The sequence below is a fragment of the Bufo gargarizans genome, chromosome 11, assembly GCF_014858855.1.
Source record: "Bufo gargarizans isolate SCDJY-AF-19 chromosome 11, ASM1485885v1, whole genome shotgun sequence".
Classification (NCBI taxonomy): Eukaryota; Metazoa; Chordata; class Amphibia; order Anura; family Bufonidae; genus Bufo; species Bufo gargarizans.
The window spans coordinates 41,490,415-41,504,032 of NC_058090.1; the positions used below are offsets into that span (position 1 = coordinate 41,490,415).

The 13,618-nt window shown below is 43.6% G+C and overlaps 1 protein-coding gene across 4 annotated transcripts in view; it reads left to right on the forward strand.

Annotated features, from left to right (window-relative positions):
* LOC122921548 (mitotic deacetylase-associated SANT domain protein-like) overlaps window positions 1-13,618 on the forward strand; it is an 88,050-nt gene that overhangs the window by 66,863 nt on the left and 7,569 nt on the right. For 3 of the 4 annotated variants that reach the window (XR_006387036.1, XM_044271600.1, XM_044271599.1), the window contains exons 6-12: window positions 2,530-2,657; window positions 4,473-4,579; window positions 5,046-5,121; window positions 5,294-5,382; window positions 5,998-6,150; window positions 8,392-8,550; window positions 13,283-13,464. Coding sequence is in view for 3 of the 4 variants with exons in the window: in XM_044271600.1 (XP_044127535.1) it covers window positions 2,530-2,657; window positions 4,473-4,579; window positions 5,046-5,121; window positions 5,294-5,382; window positions 5,998-6,150; window positions 8,392-8,550; window positions 13,283-13,464 (894 nt within the window). In the remaining variant the exon portion in view is untranslated. The remainder of the gene's footprint in view (window positions 1-2,529; window positions 2,658-4,472; window positions 4,580-5,045; window positions 5,122-5,293; window positions 5,383-5,997; window positions 6,151-8,391; window positions 8,551-13,282; window positions 13,465-13,618) is intronic. The other variant, XM_044271601.1, reaches the window with a different exon arrangement.

Here is a 13,618-nt window from a genome sequence, read left to right on the forward strand (position 1 = left end):
TATATGTAGTCAATGAGTCCCTGTTCGGACCCGCAGTTGTGTACAGTGACACTTGTATAGGGACAATTCATCAGTGGCTATAATGACACAGTCCACGGTAGTAAAACTATTTTACGTGCTGGGACCAGGAGGTAACTATGTAGACATGTCTGCTTATTTCACAGCTGTCCCAAGTGTTGACCGTGGAATTCAGGACAAACGGTCCACATACGTAACATTTTACAGCCTTATTACATTATATGTGCCCATTCTACAAGGATGTGGAGGGGCCGATTCCTTTTTGCACTGCTTAAAGGGATTATTTGCCTGTTTTTATCTCTGTTTTATAGTGTAAAATGTTAGCTGAAAAAATGGGTTTGTTCCATGAAGGCAAACCCCTATTCATATGCTCAAGGCAGCGTGTATTACAGTATTTCCCATGCTTTGGCCACAGAGGTTATCTCTGATGAGATCGCCCCTTTAATGGGCATCCGCTCTCCCCGATTTCCAGGAATAGGACAATAGGACGGTGTCCACTCTATCATTACAAGCAGATAGCGAAAATGGTATACAGCTTATTAGAAAATCGCAATATTTTAATCAACGCGACCAGGCTTTGGCTTTAGTAACCACCATAATAGCCCTTTAAGCCACTTTCACAGTCAGTATTTTGCATCGATGTTTTAAAGGGAGTCAGTAAGCAGTTTTGACCATGCTCAACTACTACTGCTGCTGGCAGAAGCAGGAAAAACATACTGTTTGCAGAGCTTTTAACATCAGGAGTAGTGTGAATATAAAGGTAGATTTTGCTCCAGCAAGTGCCCAGGAGGCGGCGCTTCACTGTGAAGTTCCCTCTGTGTTTAGCTGTTTCACAGTGACGGCTGAAGCTTCCAAGCAGGAAAGCACTGTGAAGCAGATCAATACTAAGGACACTTCGAAGTGAAGCCCCGGACTGGGCAATGGCTGAATAAAACTTCATATTCACACCACTCCTGATAACGAATTGTATTTTTGTCTTGCTTTCATTAGGCTAATTTCACACTGGCGGCAGAGTGATCCGGCATGCAGTTCAGTCGCCCGAACTGCCTGCCGAATCCGGCAAAACGTATGCTAACTGATGGCATTTGTAAGACTGATCAGGATCCTGATCAGTCAAAAAAATGCATTGGAATGCTGGATCCGTCTTTCCAGTGTCATCCGGAAAAACGGATCCGGCATTTTTTTCCCCACTGGCGTTCCGGTATTTTGAATGCCAGATCCGGCACTAATAAATTCCTATGGAAAACATGCTGGCATTCAGGCAAGTGTTTTTTTGGCCGGAGATAAAACCGTAGCATGATGCAGTTTTATCTTTTTCCTGATTAGTCAAAAAGACTGAACTGAAGACATCCTGATGCATCCTGAACGGATTACTCTCCATTCAGAATGCATGGGGATATGCCTGATCAGTTCTTTTCCGGTATAGAGCCCCTGTGACGGAACTCTATGCCGGAAAAGAAAAAAGCTAGTGTGAGAGTACCCTTAGGCTCTACCTACCTCTCAGAACGGCTGACAGACTCCTTTAAATCAAACTCAGGAGTGGAACCTATAAGGAAAAACTGTAATTAAAAGATTTGTGTCTCTTTGATGTTTTGGTTTACAAATACTGATGGAAATACTGAGTTTACCCACATTATTATTTTGTATTTTGCATGTCATATGTACATTTTTTAAATGTATATTTAAAAAAAATCCTGAAATCTTGTAGTTTTCACTTGGAGACAGAGCCCTGCAATAGGCTGACACTTGCTGTTCTCATCACTTCTTAGCAGTTCTCTCATCAGCATCACAGTAAGGATTACAATACCAGTTTAAATCTGCATATACAGTAGATAATATAGACAACAGGTGATAGACACAGCTCGCCCTGCTCTCACCTTTTGTGCAATGACCTCTGCACTGGTCACAGAGCATGCCCACAACATTCCCCAATATAAGTTAATGAATATCTCAAAATACAAATGCCTATGGTCCATGTGGCTGCTGTAAAGCATATCTCTGAATGCTCTGAAATTCTGATAATCGGAGAGGCAGGGGTCCGACCCCTGCTTATTAGGTGTTTGAGGCGGTCATGGTGCTCTGGTGAGTGCGGCTTGCCAATCACAGTGACATCCATTGGATAGTGGCCGTGCTTGGTATTGCATTCAGCCCATTCACTTGAATGGCACTGAGCTGCACCTAGGACACGTGACTGATGACCGTCATGTCACTGGCCTAGGAAGAGGCCTAAGTTCTCCCCAGAGTACCGTGGCCTTGTCTCACAGCTGATTGGAAGGGGTGCCAGGTGTCAGGCCACCACCGATCTGATATTGATGACCTATTCTGAGGATAGATTAGGAATAGTAGAATTCTGGAAAACCCCTTTAACTGCAGCCATCTAAAAAAAAAAAAAATCAGGTTAAAAAAAATAAAACTAATATCACTGTCTGGTTTTAATTGGTAAAAAATAGGTGCGACATTAAGTTTGAAGATCTTAATTAATTAATTTGTCCCCCCCCCTCTTGCTTTCAGACGTATTAACATTGGCGCACGCTTCCAGGCAGATATTCCTGACTGCGGAGACAGAAGTCTGGCCTCTGCTGACAAGTATAAAGCAGACTTGGTTTGGTGTCCCCTGGATAACTTGGATGATAATAAAGGTGAGCAAAAAAGTTACATCGGACTTTACTAATTATAAATACAATAAGGCATCTGTATAAAAATCCAATTGTATAACCGCAGTGTCTTTAATTGAATTTCTTCTTTGTTTTTGGAAATTTAAAGGGATTGTCTCTTAAAGAGGTTTTCCAAGATTTTTATACTGATGACCTATCCCCTCAATAGGTCATGAGTATCTGATTTGTGGGGGTCCGACACCCAGGACCCCTATCGATCAGCTGTTTGAGAAGTCGCCGGTGCTCACAGTAATGCAGTTGTCTTCTCACAGCTTAGCCTACACCATGTGACATCACGTTCGTCGGTGCAGATCAGCATTGAAGTGATTTGATAAATAGGTCATCAGTATAAATGTCTCGGAAAACCCTTTACTATCCCCTATAGCTGTAGAGACCCCCTCTCCTGTAAGGTGGCTTTTTTCCCTCGTGGCTTCGAGGCCACTTTCTCTGTTGGACTGAGTACAGCAAACGAACAGAGAGGCAGCGGGCATGCTCATTGTCCCTTTAATTCATACGAGGACACAGGACCCCTGTGCGTGTCATTGCGGGGGTTTCAACAGTCTCCCACTGATTAGACAGTTAGCCCTATCCTGTGGATGGGGGTAGGTTTGTGTTGTGGGACAACCTTTTAAAAAAAGATTTGTTTTGGCTATTTTTGTTAGTTTTGTTCAGTACTGTGAATCTTTAATATTGAAGGACGTGATCTTTGAACTGGGGTTAATTGTAAATGCAGCAGAGCTGAACCTTTCAATTATCTGTGTAGTGCTGCATTGTTTACGCACCATGATCATTTTCTGGTTTAAAGGGGCTGTTCAGCTTTTGGGACTGTAATAACTGTCCCTAGCAGTATGTTGTACCAGTTGGAAAAAATAAATAAAAAATCACACTTGCCTGCTCCATTCAGTGATCTTCCAGTTGGATGGGGTCACGTGTTTTACAGTCAATGACTGACCCAGCAGTGACGTGCTGTTTGGGGAGATGTCAAGTGCTGAGGCCAGTCATTGGCTGCAGCAGTGCACATGACCCAGAAGTCTACAGGCCAAGAACTGGAAGATCACCGATCAGAGCCACGGAGCTGCAATGAATCGGAGGGGAGCAGGTAATTGGGATTTTTTTTTTAACGGGTACAAAAAAAAATGCTGAGAACAGTTAAAAAGCCCTAATAGCTGTACATTGTTTCTGTTGTGTTTCTATTCCGTTTTTCCGTATGGCATATACAGTAATTACATAGAAAAAATTGGGCTGGGCATAACATTTTCAATAGATAGTTCCGCAAAAACAGAACGGATACGGAAGACATATGGATGCATTTCCATATGTGTTCCGTTTTTTTTGCGGACCCATTGACTTGAATGGAGCCATGGAATGTTCTATCTTTCAACGGAACGGAAATACGGAAACTTATTTTTTTTGCGGAACCATTGAAATGAATGGTTCCATATACGGAACGCAAAAAACTGCCCTTAAACGGAAAAAAACAGTCGTGTGAAAGAGGCCTTAAGGTAATGTAGCAGGTTTAAGTGCAGTCCTTGCAGAAAACCACAAATCCTTTGTTTGCCCAATGGTTTATCCCTTTCCCTATTGTTATATCAGAGAGTGCATGTTAAATGGTGTAGTCAGTAGTTTTGTATGCCGCTACCTTGCATATAGCCACAAAGATGGCTGGCTTTAATTGGCGTGTATGTACATTCTACTGATGTGGTTGAGGCTGCGTGAACATGGTCCATTGCTATGCTAGCGAGATGTTTTATGTAAACGACTGACCATGCTATGGTACCTAACGGTTCCTCTTTCCATCAGCAGTTGAGGAGTTGTTGACAGCAGCCTGCTCCAGCATCGTACCAGGTGGAGGCACCAATCAGGAGCTAGCCCTTCATTACCTTCATGAGTCCAAAGGGAACATTTTGGTAAGTTTGTACATCATCATAATGGAAAATGCAATATTCATCTAGTGAGCGAATACAAAAATCTTAAAGGGGTTGTGCAGCCTGCTTGTATTGATGACCTATCCTCAGGATCGGCCGGGGTCCGACACCTGGCATCACCGCCGATCAGCTGTGTGAATAGAACGAGTACTTGTAATTACACTATTCCGCCACTGCAAGGGAGAGGACGCGTAGTGTAATGAAGAGGAAGCGCCGCCTACTCCTCAAACAGCTGATCAGTGGGGGGGGGGGGGGGGTCCCGGGTGTCAGACCCCCCCACTGATCAGATATCCATGACCGGCCCAGAGGAGAGGGCCAGGACACTTGTCCACTTTATTAGAACCTAAGAAATGCAGTAGCATCAGATATCCTAGTGACAATTACATTTATATTGTTCAAAATTACGGTGTAAAAGTACGAATTCGGTTCTCTGTCCCTTTTCCAACAGGCCGCTCTTACAAAGCTGCTATTGAAGAAACCAAAAAGGCACAAAGACCATCACCTGGCAAACTATCATTACTCTGGTAAGCAGAAAAAAAATGTATCTACCGGTTTGTGTTGGTCTTTCTGATCGTCTCCCTGTCTTTTGGGAGATCATGGCTCGTTTGCCAAACACATTGAACGCCTTATTTTTGGGGTATTGTCCTAAAGTTCAGTCTATTTCCCCACTTTACAAGTACTTTCTGTTTTATCCAGGTTCAGACAAGTGGTCTGTAAATGAGAAGAGACTTTTCAACAAGGGAATGGCCATTTACAAGAAAGACTTTCTGCTGGTTCAGAAACTGGTACGTAGCTGACGGTGTATACGTTTCCCAACCTATGGCCGTGCTGGAACTTTGTAGTTTTGCGAAAGCTTAGAGGGACATAGGGTGGTAAACGTGGCTCCACGTAATATACTGTATATGATACGTTTTGTCCTCTGCATAGTTTGATTCCATTACCCTGAATGCAGAGAAAATGGAATATCTGAATAAGTTCAGGCCGCCGTATCTCTGTATCCTGATGCTTTAGGACCTGCAAATCTATAGCGAACAGATGTGGATTGCATTTTAGTTAATGCAGTTCACTGCATTTCCAGGTATTTTCCACTCACTGCTAAAGCAGAATAGGCTACAAAATATATTTACAGGCCCAGGGGGGTCTAAGAACCATGACATACTGCACAAAGGTATTTGAGATTTGATGGCGGCACCCCAAGTCTACATTTTAGGGGTTCATTACTGGGAAAGTTAATAAAGTGCGAAGAGGTGATTGTTAACCAAGTGACACATTGACTAATACTCCTAAATATATCCTGGTAGCTGTAGAATTGGCACATAGCTCAGAGAGGAAACAGTGGGTAATAATCCACAATCTGTGCACTAATGTCTACGTGTGATCCCTGTTGTGGCTGATTCCAGATTAAAACGAAGACGGTGGCGCAATGCGTAGAGTTTTACTACACCTACAAAAAGCAAGTGAAGATAGGACGTAACGGCATGCTGATATTTGGAGATGTGGAGCTTGCAGCCGATGAGAAAAACCCTAGAGAAGATTCAGAGATTGATATAAAGGTATTGCTATATATATGTAGTATTTTCAGAACTTATCTAATCAATGAGACTTGCATGTAAAAAAAAAATGGTGATTGTGCAAAATCTGAAAATTCTGTCTTAAAAATGATTCCGTGGGCCTGCTGTGCAGAGAGAAACTGCCAAGGCATGCTGCCCGGCCGTGCCCGTATTGTGGACCACAAACAGAGGGTCCGCAACATGCAGGCACTGGCCGTGTGCTCACCGCATCACGCATGTGGATTCATAATTGTGCAATCCTGAAGGTGCGGTGCAGAAAGAAGGCACACTACGGACTGCTTCCGTGGGGTTTCTCTCTGTACCTCCCCACCGCAAAAAAAATATAGAACAGGTTCTATTTTTTTTAGGGTGCAAACGGATCAGGGACCCATTTAAGTTAAGTGTTCTGGATCTGTCTGTGGAATCCGCACGGATGTTGCCCGTTCATTGGGGACCGTAAATTGCGGTCCTCGTGTGCAGTGTTGCAGCCCCTTCATTCTCAGTATTGGTGGAGGTCCCAGAATTATGGGAGATGGGGGTACCCCTTTAAGATTTGTAGGGTGTGGTGTTTTAAAATGTGTTTTTTGAACCAGCAATTTCTTGCCCTCTCATCCTGGCAATGGAAGGTTTACAACCAGTCTCCTAACTATTTGGCTGACTGCGTAGTGTAGGGGAACGTGGTGTCCTAAGTCTCTGCCTCCACCCAAATATTCAGCTGCATAATAGTGATGTGAATACTGCTGGGCTGAACTCCAGGTGCCTGCGTGCCAAGTCCTGCTGGCAGTTTGCTTACGTAGAGTAGGGAGTGTCTGCCAGCTTAGTATATGTGTGTGTGAAGGGCAGGCGCTCCTATTCTACATCTGTTCTATCTGTCATGTTAATGCCAGGCTGGTGTTAATAGCTGGTAGTCCTGTAATGGCTGAGCAGCTAATGCCTGAGAAATGTTCAGAGGAGAAATGCCAATTGTCATCACCAACCCGTAAAAAAAATAAAAAAAAAAAAAAAAAGTAACTGGGGCACAGTTATTTATGCTTTTACAGCACAAAAATGGCATAAAAGTCACATGAATTTTGACGCATTCCGTATTTGCGTAACAATTTGTGACTTTTTCCATGTCGTCTCTTTTAAAATGTTGGTGTGGCCTCCCCTAGCTCGACTAATTGGACTGATGTAAATTTTAACTGAAATCCACGCCAGCTCCTAGCTGTATTGATAAATGCTTCCCATTAAATTTTTTCAGTATTTTTTGTAATAGTGTTAGATATTGTGATTATCGCGATGGCTTTCTCAGCATTGTTATCATGACGGCAGAGGAATAAAATGCAGTCCAGCACAATAAATGCAGATAGAAAATTCACCTAAAAATAAACGTTCCCTTTGAAGCAAAGAGCCCATCTCTGCCCGTCAACAAAGTCATGCGCGACTTTGCGAATAACTAACTTTGGCTCATCGGAGCCCATACGTTCTAATACCGTACGGAGACGGATCTCCGTACAGTATTAATCCGAAGTTATGAACGAAGCGACTTTGGATGTAACATTCGACCTTAGAGAAATGGGTCTTTCTTCCAAAAACGGCACCGCCCATGTCCACAGGTTGTCTGTAGTATTGCAGGTCAGTATGGAGCAGAGCTGCAATACCAGGCACAAGGCATCGTGTGGCGCTGTATTAGGAAAGAAAGCCATGTTTCTTTAATCCTGGACAACCCAAATTTTAGGGGCCAGCTTTATATTTTTTTGCTCCTTTTTTATTTTCCTTTTTTTTAAGTTTCAGTCAATTGTTAATTGCACTTTTCAGTACCTAGATTAGAACTGTATGTAAGAGTGTCTTCATACTGTTATGTTTCTATGATCTATGGTCAAATGTGTAGCAGTCTCTGTGCTTCTTTTCCCAGGTGGGAGTATAATATTCCATCATAGTATTGTATGGCATCCTGTATCAACAATACAGCCCTTGTACAAAGACTGATGATCTGTTCATCCAACCATTGCCCCCTGTCATTGTGCCCAGTGATTGGCTGACAAACGAGTAAATCCAAGTTTATCGGCTGATGGCATCTTTACGTGGGCATAAATTGGCAGCAGGGGTCGTGCTGCCAATAAACTTGAATGCCTTACATACGCGGCTAATGGATTCCTATATCTTTGATTGGTGCTCCTTATGGGTAGATTTTCACCCTTAGTCGGACTTCAACTGGAAACTAACAACCACCTATTTCTTTTTTGTTTTTTTTTGTTTTCCAAGACTTCTCAGCGACTTGGAGCAGGCATTCCTCCCCAAAACACAGAAGGTGATGATGCAGAGACGGAGAATAATGTGCATGCCGCAATGGAAGAGGAGGATGAAAGGAGGAATGCGCCTTCCCAAATTAAAGTTACACAAACTTTACAAGCCAGTGAAATAGTAAGAACTCTCAGAAATAGCTGAATGACTAGCAATTCATGCCTTTAAGGCTACTTTCACACTTGCGCTTTCCCTTTCCGCTATTGAGATCCGTCATAGGACCTCAATAGCGGAGGGGGGGGGGGGGAACGCTTCCGTTTTGTCCCCATTCATTGTCATTGGGGACAAAACTGAACTGAACAAAACTGAGTGCACTAGGAATGCATTCCGTTCTGTTTGGCTGCATCCCCAACGCTTCTAGCAGCTTTTTTCTGTCCGCGATGTGGTGTGGAGCAAAACGGATCCATCCTGACACACAATGTAAGTCAATAGGGACGGATCCGTTTTTTCGGACACCATAGGAAACTGATCCATCCCCCGTTGACTTTAAGTGGTGTTCATGACAGATCTGTCATGTCTATTTTAAAGATAATACAACCGGATCAGTTCATAACTGATGCAGACGGTTGTATTATCAGAACGAAAGCGTTTATGCAGATCCATTACTGATCCAGCAAAAACGGTCCCATATGTCCCATGACCCTGCCCTGCAATCCAAAGTGTCCTGTTGTGGCAGTGGTAAAGTGGAGTAGAAAGAGTTTACAACTTCTCTTTACAGAGGATCTGTCCCCTCTCCTGACCTGTCTGTTTTAGTAACTACTGTACTTGCATTCCCCATGTAATAACAATTCTGGAGCATCTATTATGTCTGTGTTGTACCATTCCTTTACTATTCCTGGTAGAAGCTATAAATGAATTAGTATCAGTCTGCAATGAAGGTCTAGATGGGTGTTACCAGTTGAGGGTGTCTCTCTGCACAGTCTGACACTAGCTGTAGAAATGGGATAGTATCAGATTATGCGGGGGCACACTCCATCTGGACCTCCACTGCAAACTGCTAGCAATTCATTCATAACTTTTAGCAGGAATAATAGGGAATGTCGCAACACAGAGCCATAAGAAGAGATGCTCCAGGATTGTTATTACATGGGCAATGCAAGACATGTCAGGAGAGGGGACAGGTCCTCTTTAAAGGGGTATTTCCACCCTATAAAGTGATGGCATATCACTTGAATTCATGATTGGTGGTTGTCTGACCTCTGGGACCCCCACTAATCGTGAAAATGAAGGGGCCACAGGGTTACTTCAGCAGTGCGTTCCTTTTTAGAAAGTTTCCTTGGAAAGCAGAGACATGGCCACTTGCTGAGTAGGGGATTTGCAGCATGGCACCATTTTACTGAATCAGGCTGGTTGCAGTTCCTTGCACAGCTCGGTGGTCAGAGTGCCACTGTACAGAGAAAACCGAGGAGGGGATGCAGCAATAAACTAGCTCTGCTGTTCCTTCATTATCGGCATCAGTGGGGGGGGGTCCAGATTTTGATCTCCATAGATCATAAAGTGATAGCATATCTTAACAATACATGGGGATAGCCCTTCACGGTTGAATCTTTTGCTATGATTTACTAAATGGTGCAGATGCCTACTGTAGCCATAGATACAGTACTGTGCAGAAGGCTTAGGCAGCTTTAGAAAAAAAGTTGAAGTATTGATAGTTTATTTCTATCAGTTAACAAAATGCAAAGTGAATGAACAAAAGCGAAATCTAAATCCAATCAATAGTTGATGAGACCACCCTTTGCCTTCAAAACTGCATCCGTTCTTCTAGGTACACTTGCACACAGTTTTTGAAGGAACTCCGTAGTGGTGGTGGGGCTGGTTGCTCCACACATCTTGGAGAACTAACCACAGATCTTCTGTTGATGTAGTCTCGCTCAAATCCTTCTATCTCTTCATGTAATCCCAGACAGACGTGATGATGAGATTAGGACTGTGTGGGTCCCATATCATCACTTCGAGGACTCCTTGTTCTTCTTAACGCTAAAGATAGTTCTTAATGACACTGGCTGTATGTTTGGAGTTGTTGTCCTGCTGCAGAATAAATCTGGAGCCTCCCTGGTGGTATTGCATGATGGATCTGTCTGTATTTCTCAGCATTGAGGACCCAATTAACCAGGACCAAATCCCCAATTCTATTTGCTGAAAACTTTTTTTTTTAGAAGATAAAAAACACATTTTGAGGAATTTGAAGTATGATTTCATTCCTGCCATTTGCTCCAGGAGTGGCAGAGGAAATCAAACTCCACAGGGGGGCCCTGCTTCAAAGCACCGCCAGAAAACTCCTAGCAGACCACATTTGATTACATTTCACACCTCCATTCAGACAGTGTGGATCCTGTAGGAAAACTTCCCTGCAGGGGGGTCCAAGTAATTTTTTAAACATCATGGAACCAGCGATTTATAAGGAATTATGAATCGCCCGTGCATCACAGGCATAAACCAGATCTGTATTTGCGACCCTGTGGCTAAGATGGACAGGCTCCTGCTCGTAGTTGGGTGGTCGGATGCCATGGAGGAGAGATACGGAGATCTCCCCCACAGAAACCTAATAACGGTACCATGTGTGGACTCTACCTGTAGCCAGAACCCAGGCGGACCCGTTGGTCCCAGAACCATCTCCCTGTGACCTTCTGGTCTGGAGCTATGGGCCCTAATGGGTTTTGTGGGTCGTTTAGGTGCCAGGACCAGGAGGAAGGGGGGACCCCTCCCAGAGGCAGGGAGGGGCGTGGCCGACTACAGATGAAAAGACCCATGCAGGCAGAGTCCAGCAACTTTTCTCTGAAGGAGGGGGTCACGCTGAGCATCGTGTTTGGAGGGACCTTTAAAGCTGCTGACATCACTGCTTCCCATGTGATGACAGCCAAGGTTTACTGGAACCATTATTCATCAACCTAAAGGACTCATCCATCTGGTAAACTGACTTTTTGCTCTGTTTAATCCTGTTTGTACCATACCACCTGTATTCTGCACCTCGGACCACTGTATATATTCTCTGTTATATTGTGTACTGTCTAGTGAGCGCTCAAGGCGATTAAATATATAATTTAATCTTGTGCTGTCCTGTATCTCGATCAGGAATCCCCACGTCCGTGTTTCGGCCTAGTTATACACTACCGCGGGTTGGTTTCTCACCCTATATAATCCCGTTAGCGGACTGGGCTTATATCAAACGAGAACTGGTGGCAGTATACCCGGGCTGAGGAAAAGACTCTCTCAGCTTGTCAGGGTTGTGAGCGAGTGTCTCTAACCCTCTGCCTATCTGTGCCCGCGTGGACAGGAGGCAACTGTGTAAACTGTACCAAGCTTACCTTACCTGCTCCTCCGGGACGGTGTAACGTCACTTCTTGGTAACCAGTGACTATACCGTATCTCGTGAGCTCGACGTGAGGTGCGCTATTCGTCACACACATCATGCTTGCTTCCCTTCTAAATCAGAAGATGTTCAGCACTGCCATCAGCTCAGAACTGACAGAAACTAGTGGAACCTGGGTACACCCATCTACTGTTCAGACAAGTCTGGCCAGAAGTGGTCTTCATGGAAGAATTGCAGCCAAAAAGCCATATGTTTGAGGTGGAAACAAAGCAAAGTAACTCAACTATGCACAAAAACAAAAATGGCAGCAGGAGCTCTGGACTGTGGGGTCAAAACTTGAAATCTATGGATGTAACAGAAGGCAGTTTGTTGGCTGAAGAGTGGCAATGATGAGTGTCTGAAGGAAACAGTGAAGCATGGTGGAGGCTCTTTGCAAGTCTGGGACTGCATTTCAGTAAATGGAGTTGGGAATTTGGCTAGGATTAATGGTGTCCTCAATGCTGAGAAATACAGGCAGATTATTATCCATCACGGAGGGGTCTGATTAGCTCCACATTTATTCTGCAGCAAGACAACGACCCCAAACAAACAGCCAATGTCATTAATAGCTGTCTTCAGCATAAAGAAGAAGTCCTAGAAGTGATGATATGGTCCACACAGAGCCCTGATCTCAACATCATCAAGTCTGTCTGGGATAACATGAAGAGACAGAAGGATTTCAGCAAGCCTACATTCAGAGAAGATCTGCAATTAGTCCTCCCAAGATGTTCGGAACAACCTCCCTGCCGAGTTCCTTCAAAAACTGTGTACAAGTGTATCTAGAAGAAGCGAGACTGTTCTGAAGGCAAAGGGCGGTCACACCAAATATTGATTTGATTTATATTTATTTTTTGTTCCTTGATAAAAATAACACTTAAAACTTAATTTTAAGTGTTATTTGTAACGTTTTAACACTTCTATTTTTTGAAAGCATTCTTTCTTTGCAGCATTTTTTCCACACCTGCCTCTGGCGTTTACACAGTGCAGTACATCATGTTACCACATTGGATTTGTAGCTGCTTATGGGCATATCATGTCCTGTACAGGATTGTATGATGACAGTGTACCAGCCACGTCTTGTCCAGTTGGCAAAGTGTTGCAAAATGAATGGTCCAAAAATAAGCATGATAATCCTTCACAATTACTACTTGGCATGTTGGGAAATGTAGCAAGCAGAGGGTAATGAGGAGCTGTGCTCTGGTCTGATCAGCTTGGCGTATGTTTTTCTTTGACCGTTTTTATTTTTAAGCTGCCCAAAAAGTATAGGCAAGGACACCACTGAGAACCACAACATGGATGTGTATGTCAGTTAGTAGTGACCGTTCCACAATGTCAGAGAAATGTTAGAAACAGGGACTTGTTGTGACATTTTTAGGGGATGTAACAATTAGGATAAAAAATAAAATAGGGTAAATGGAAAGAATAATCAGATTTTCTTCAGCTGACCAAAAAGTTGCATTCAATATATTTATACAGATAACTGTCTTATTTATTTCCCCTCAGTCAAATGACACACTTATCTTAAGAAATCAAGACATGGACATGTCATTGACAGTAAAGACCCCCAAACCGAGGGGGCGAAGACCACGGGCGAGTATTCCTGCAGATGATGCAAAAAAGACTGAGAATGCAAACAAGACTCCAGCAGCACAAGAGGGCACTTTCCCTTGTAAAAAATGTGGCAGGTGGGTAACATGTAAAAATGACACTAAAAACAGCATACATCTACACCGCCGCTGATCAGCTCTTCAAACAGCGGATCGGCAGGGGTGCTGGGAGTCAGACGCCTATCAATCTGTTTACCTAATCTGAAAATAGGCTATCAATATTATACTCCTT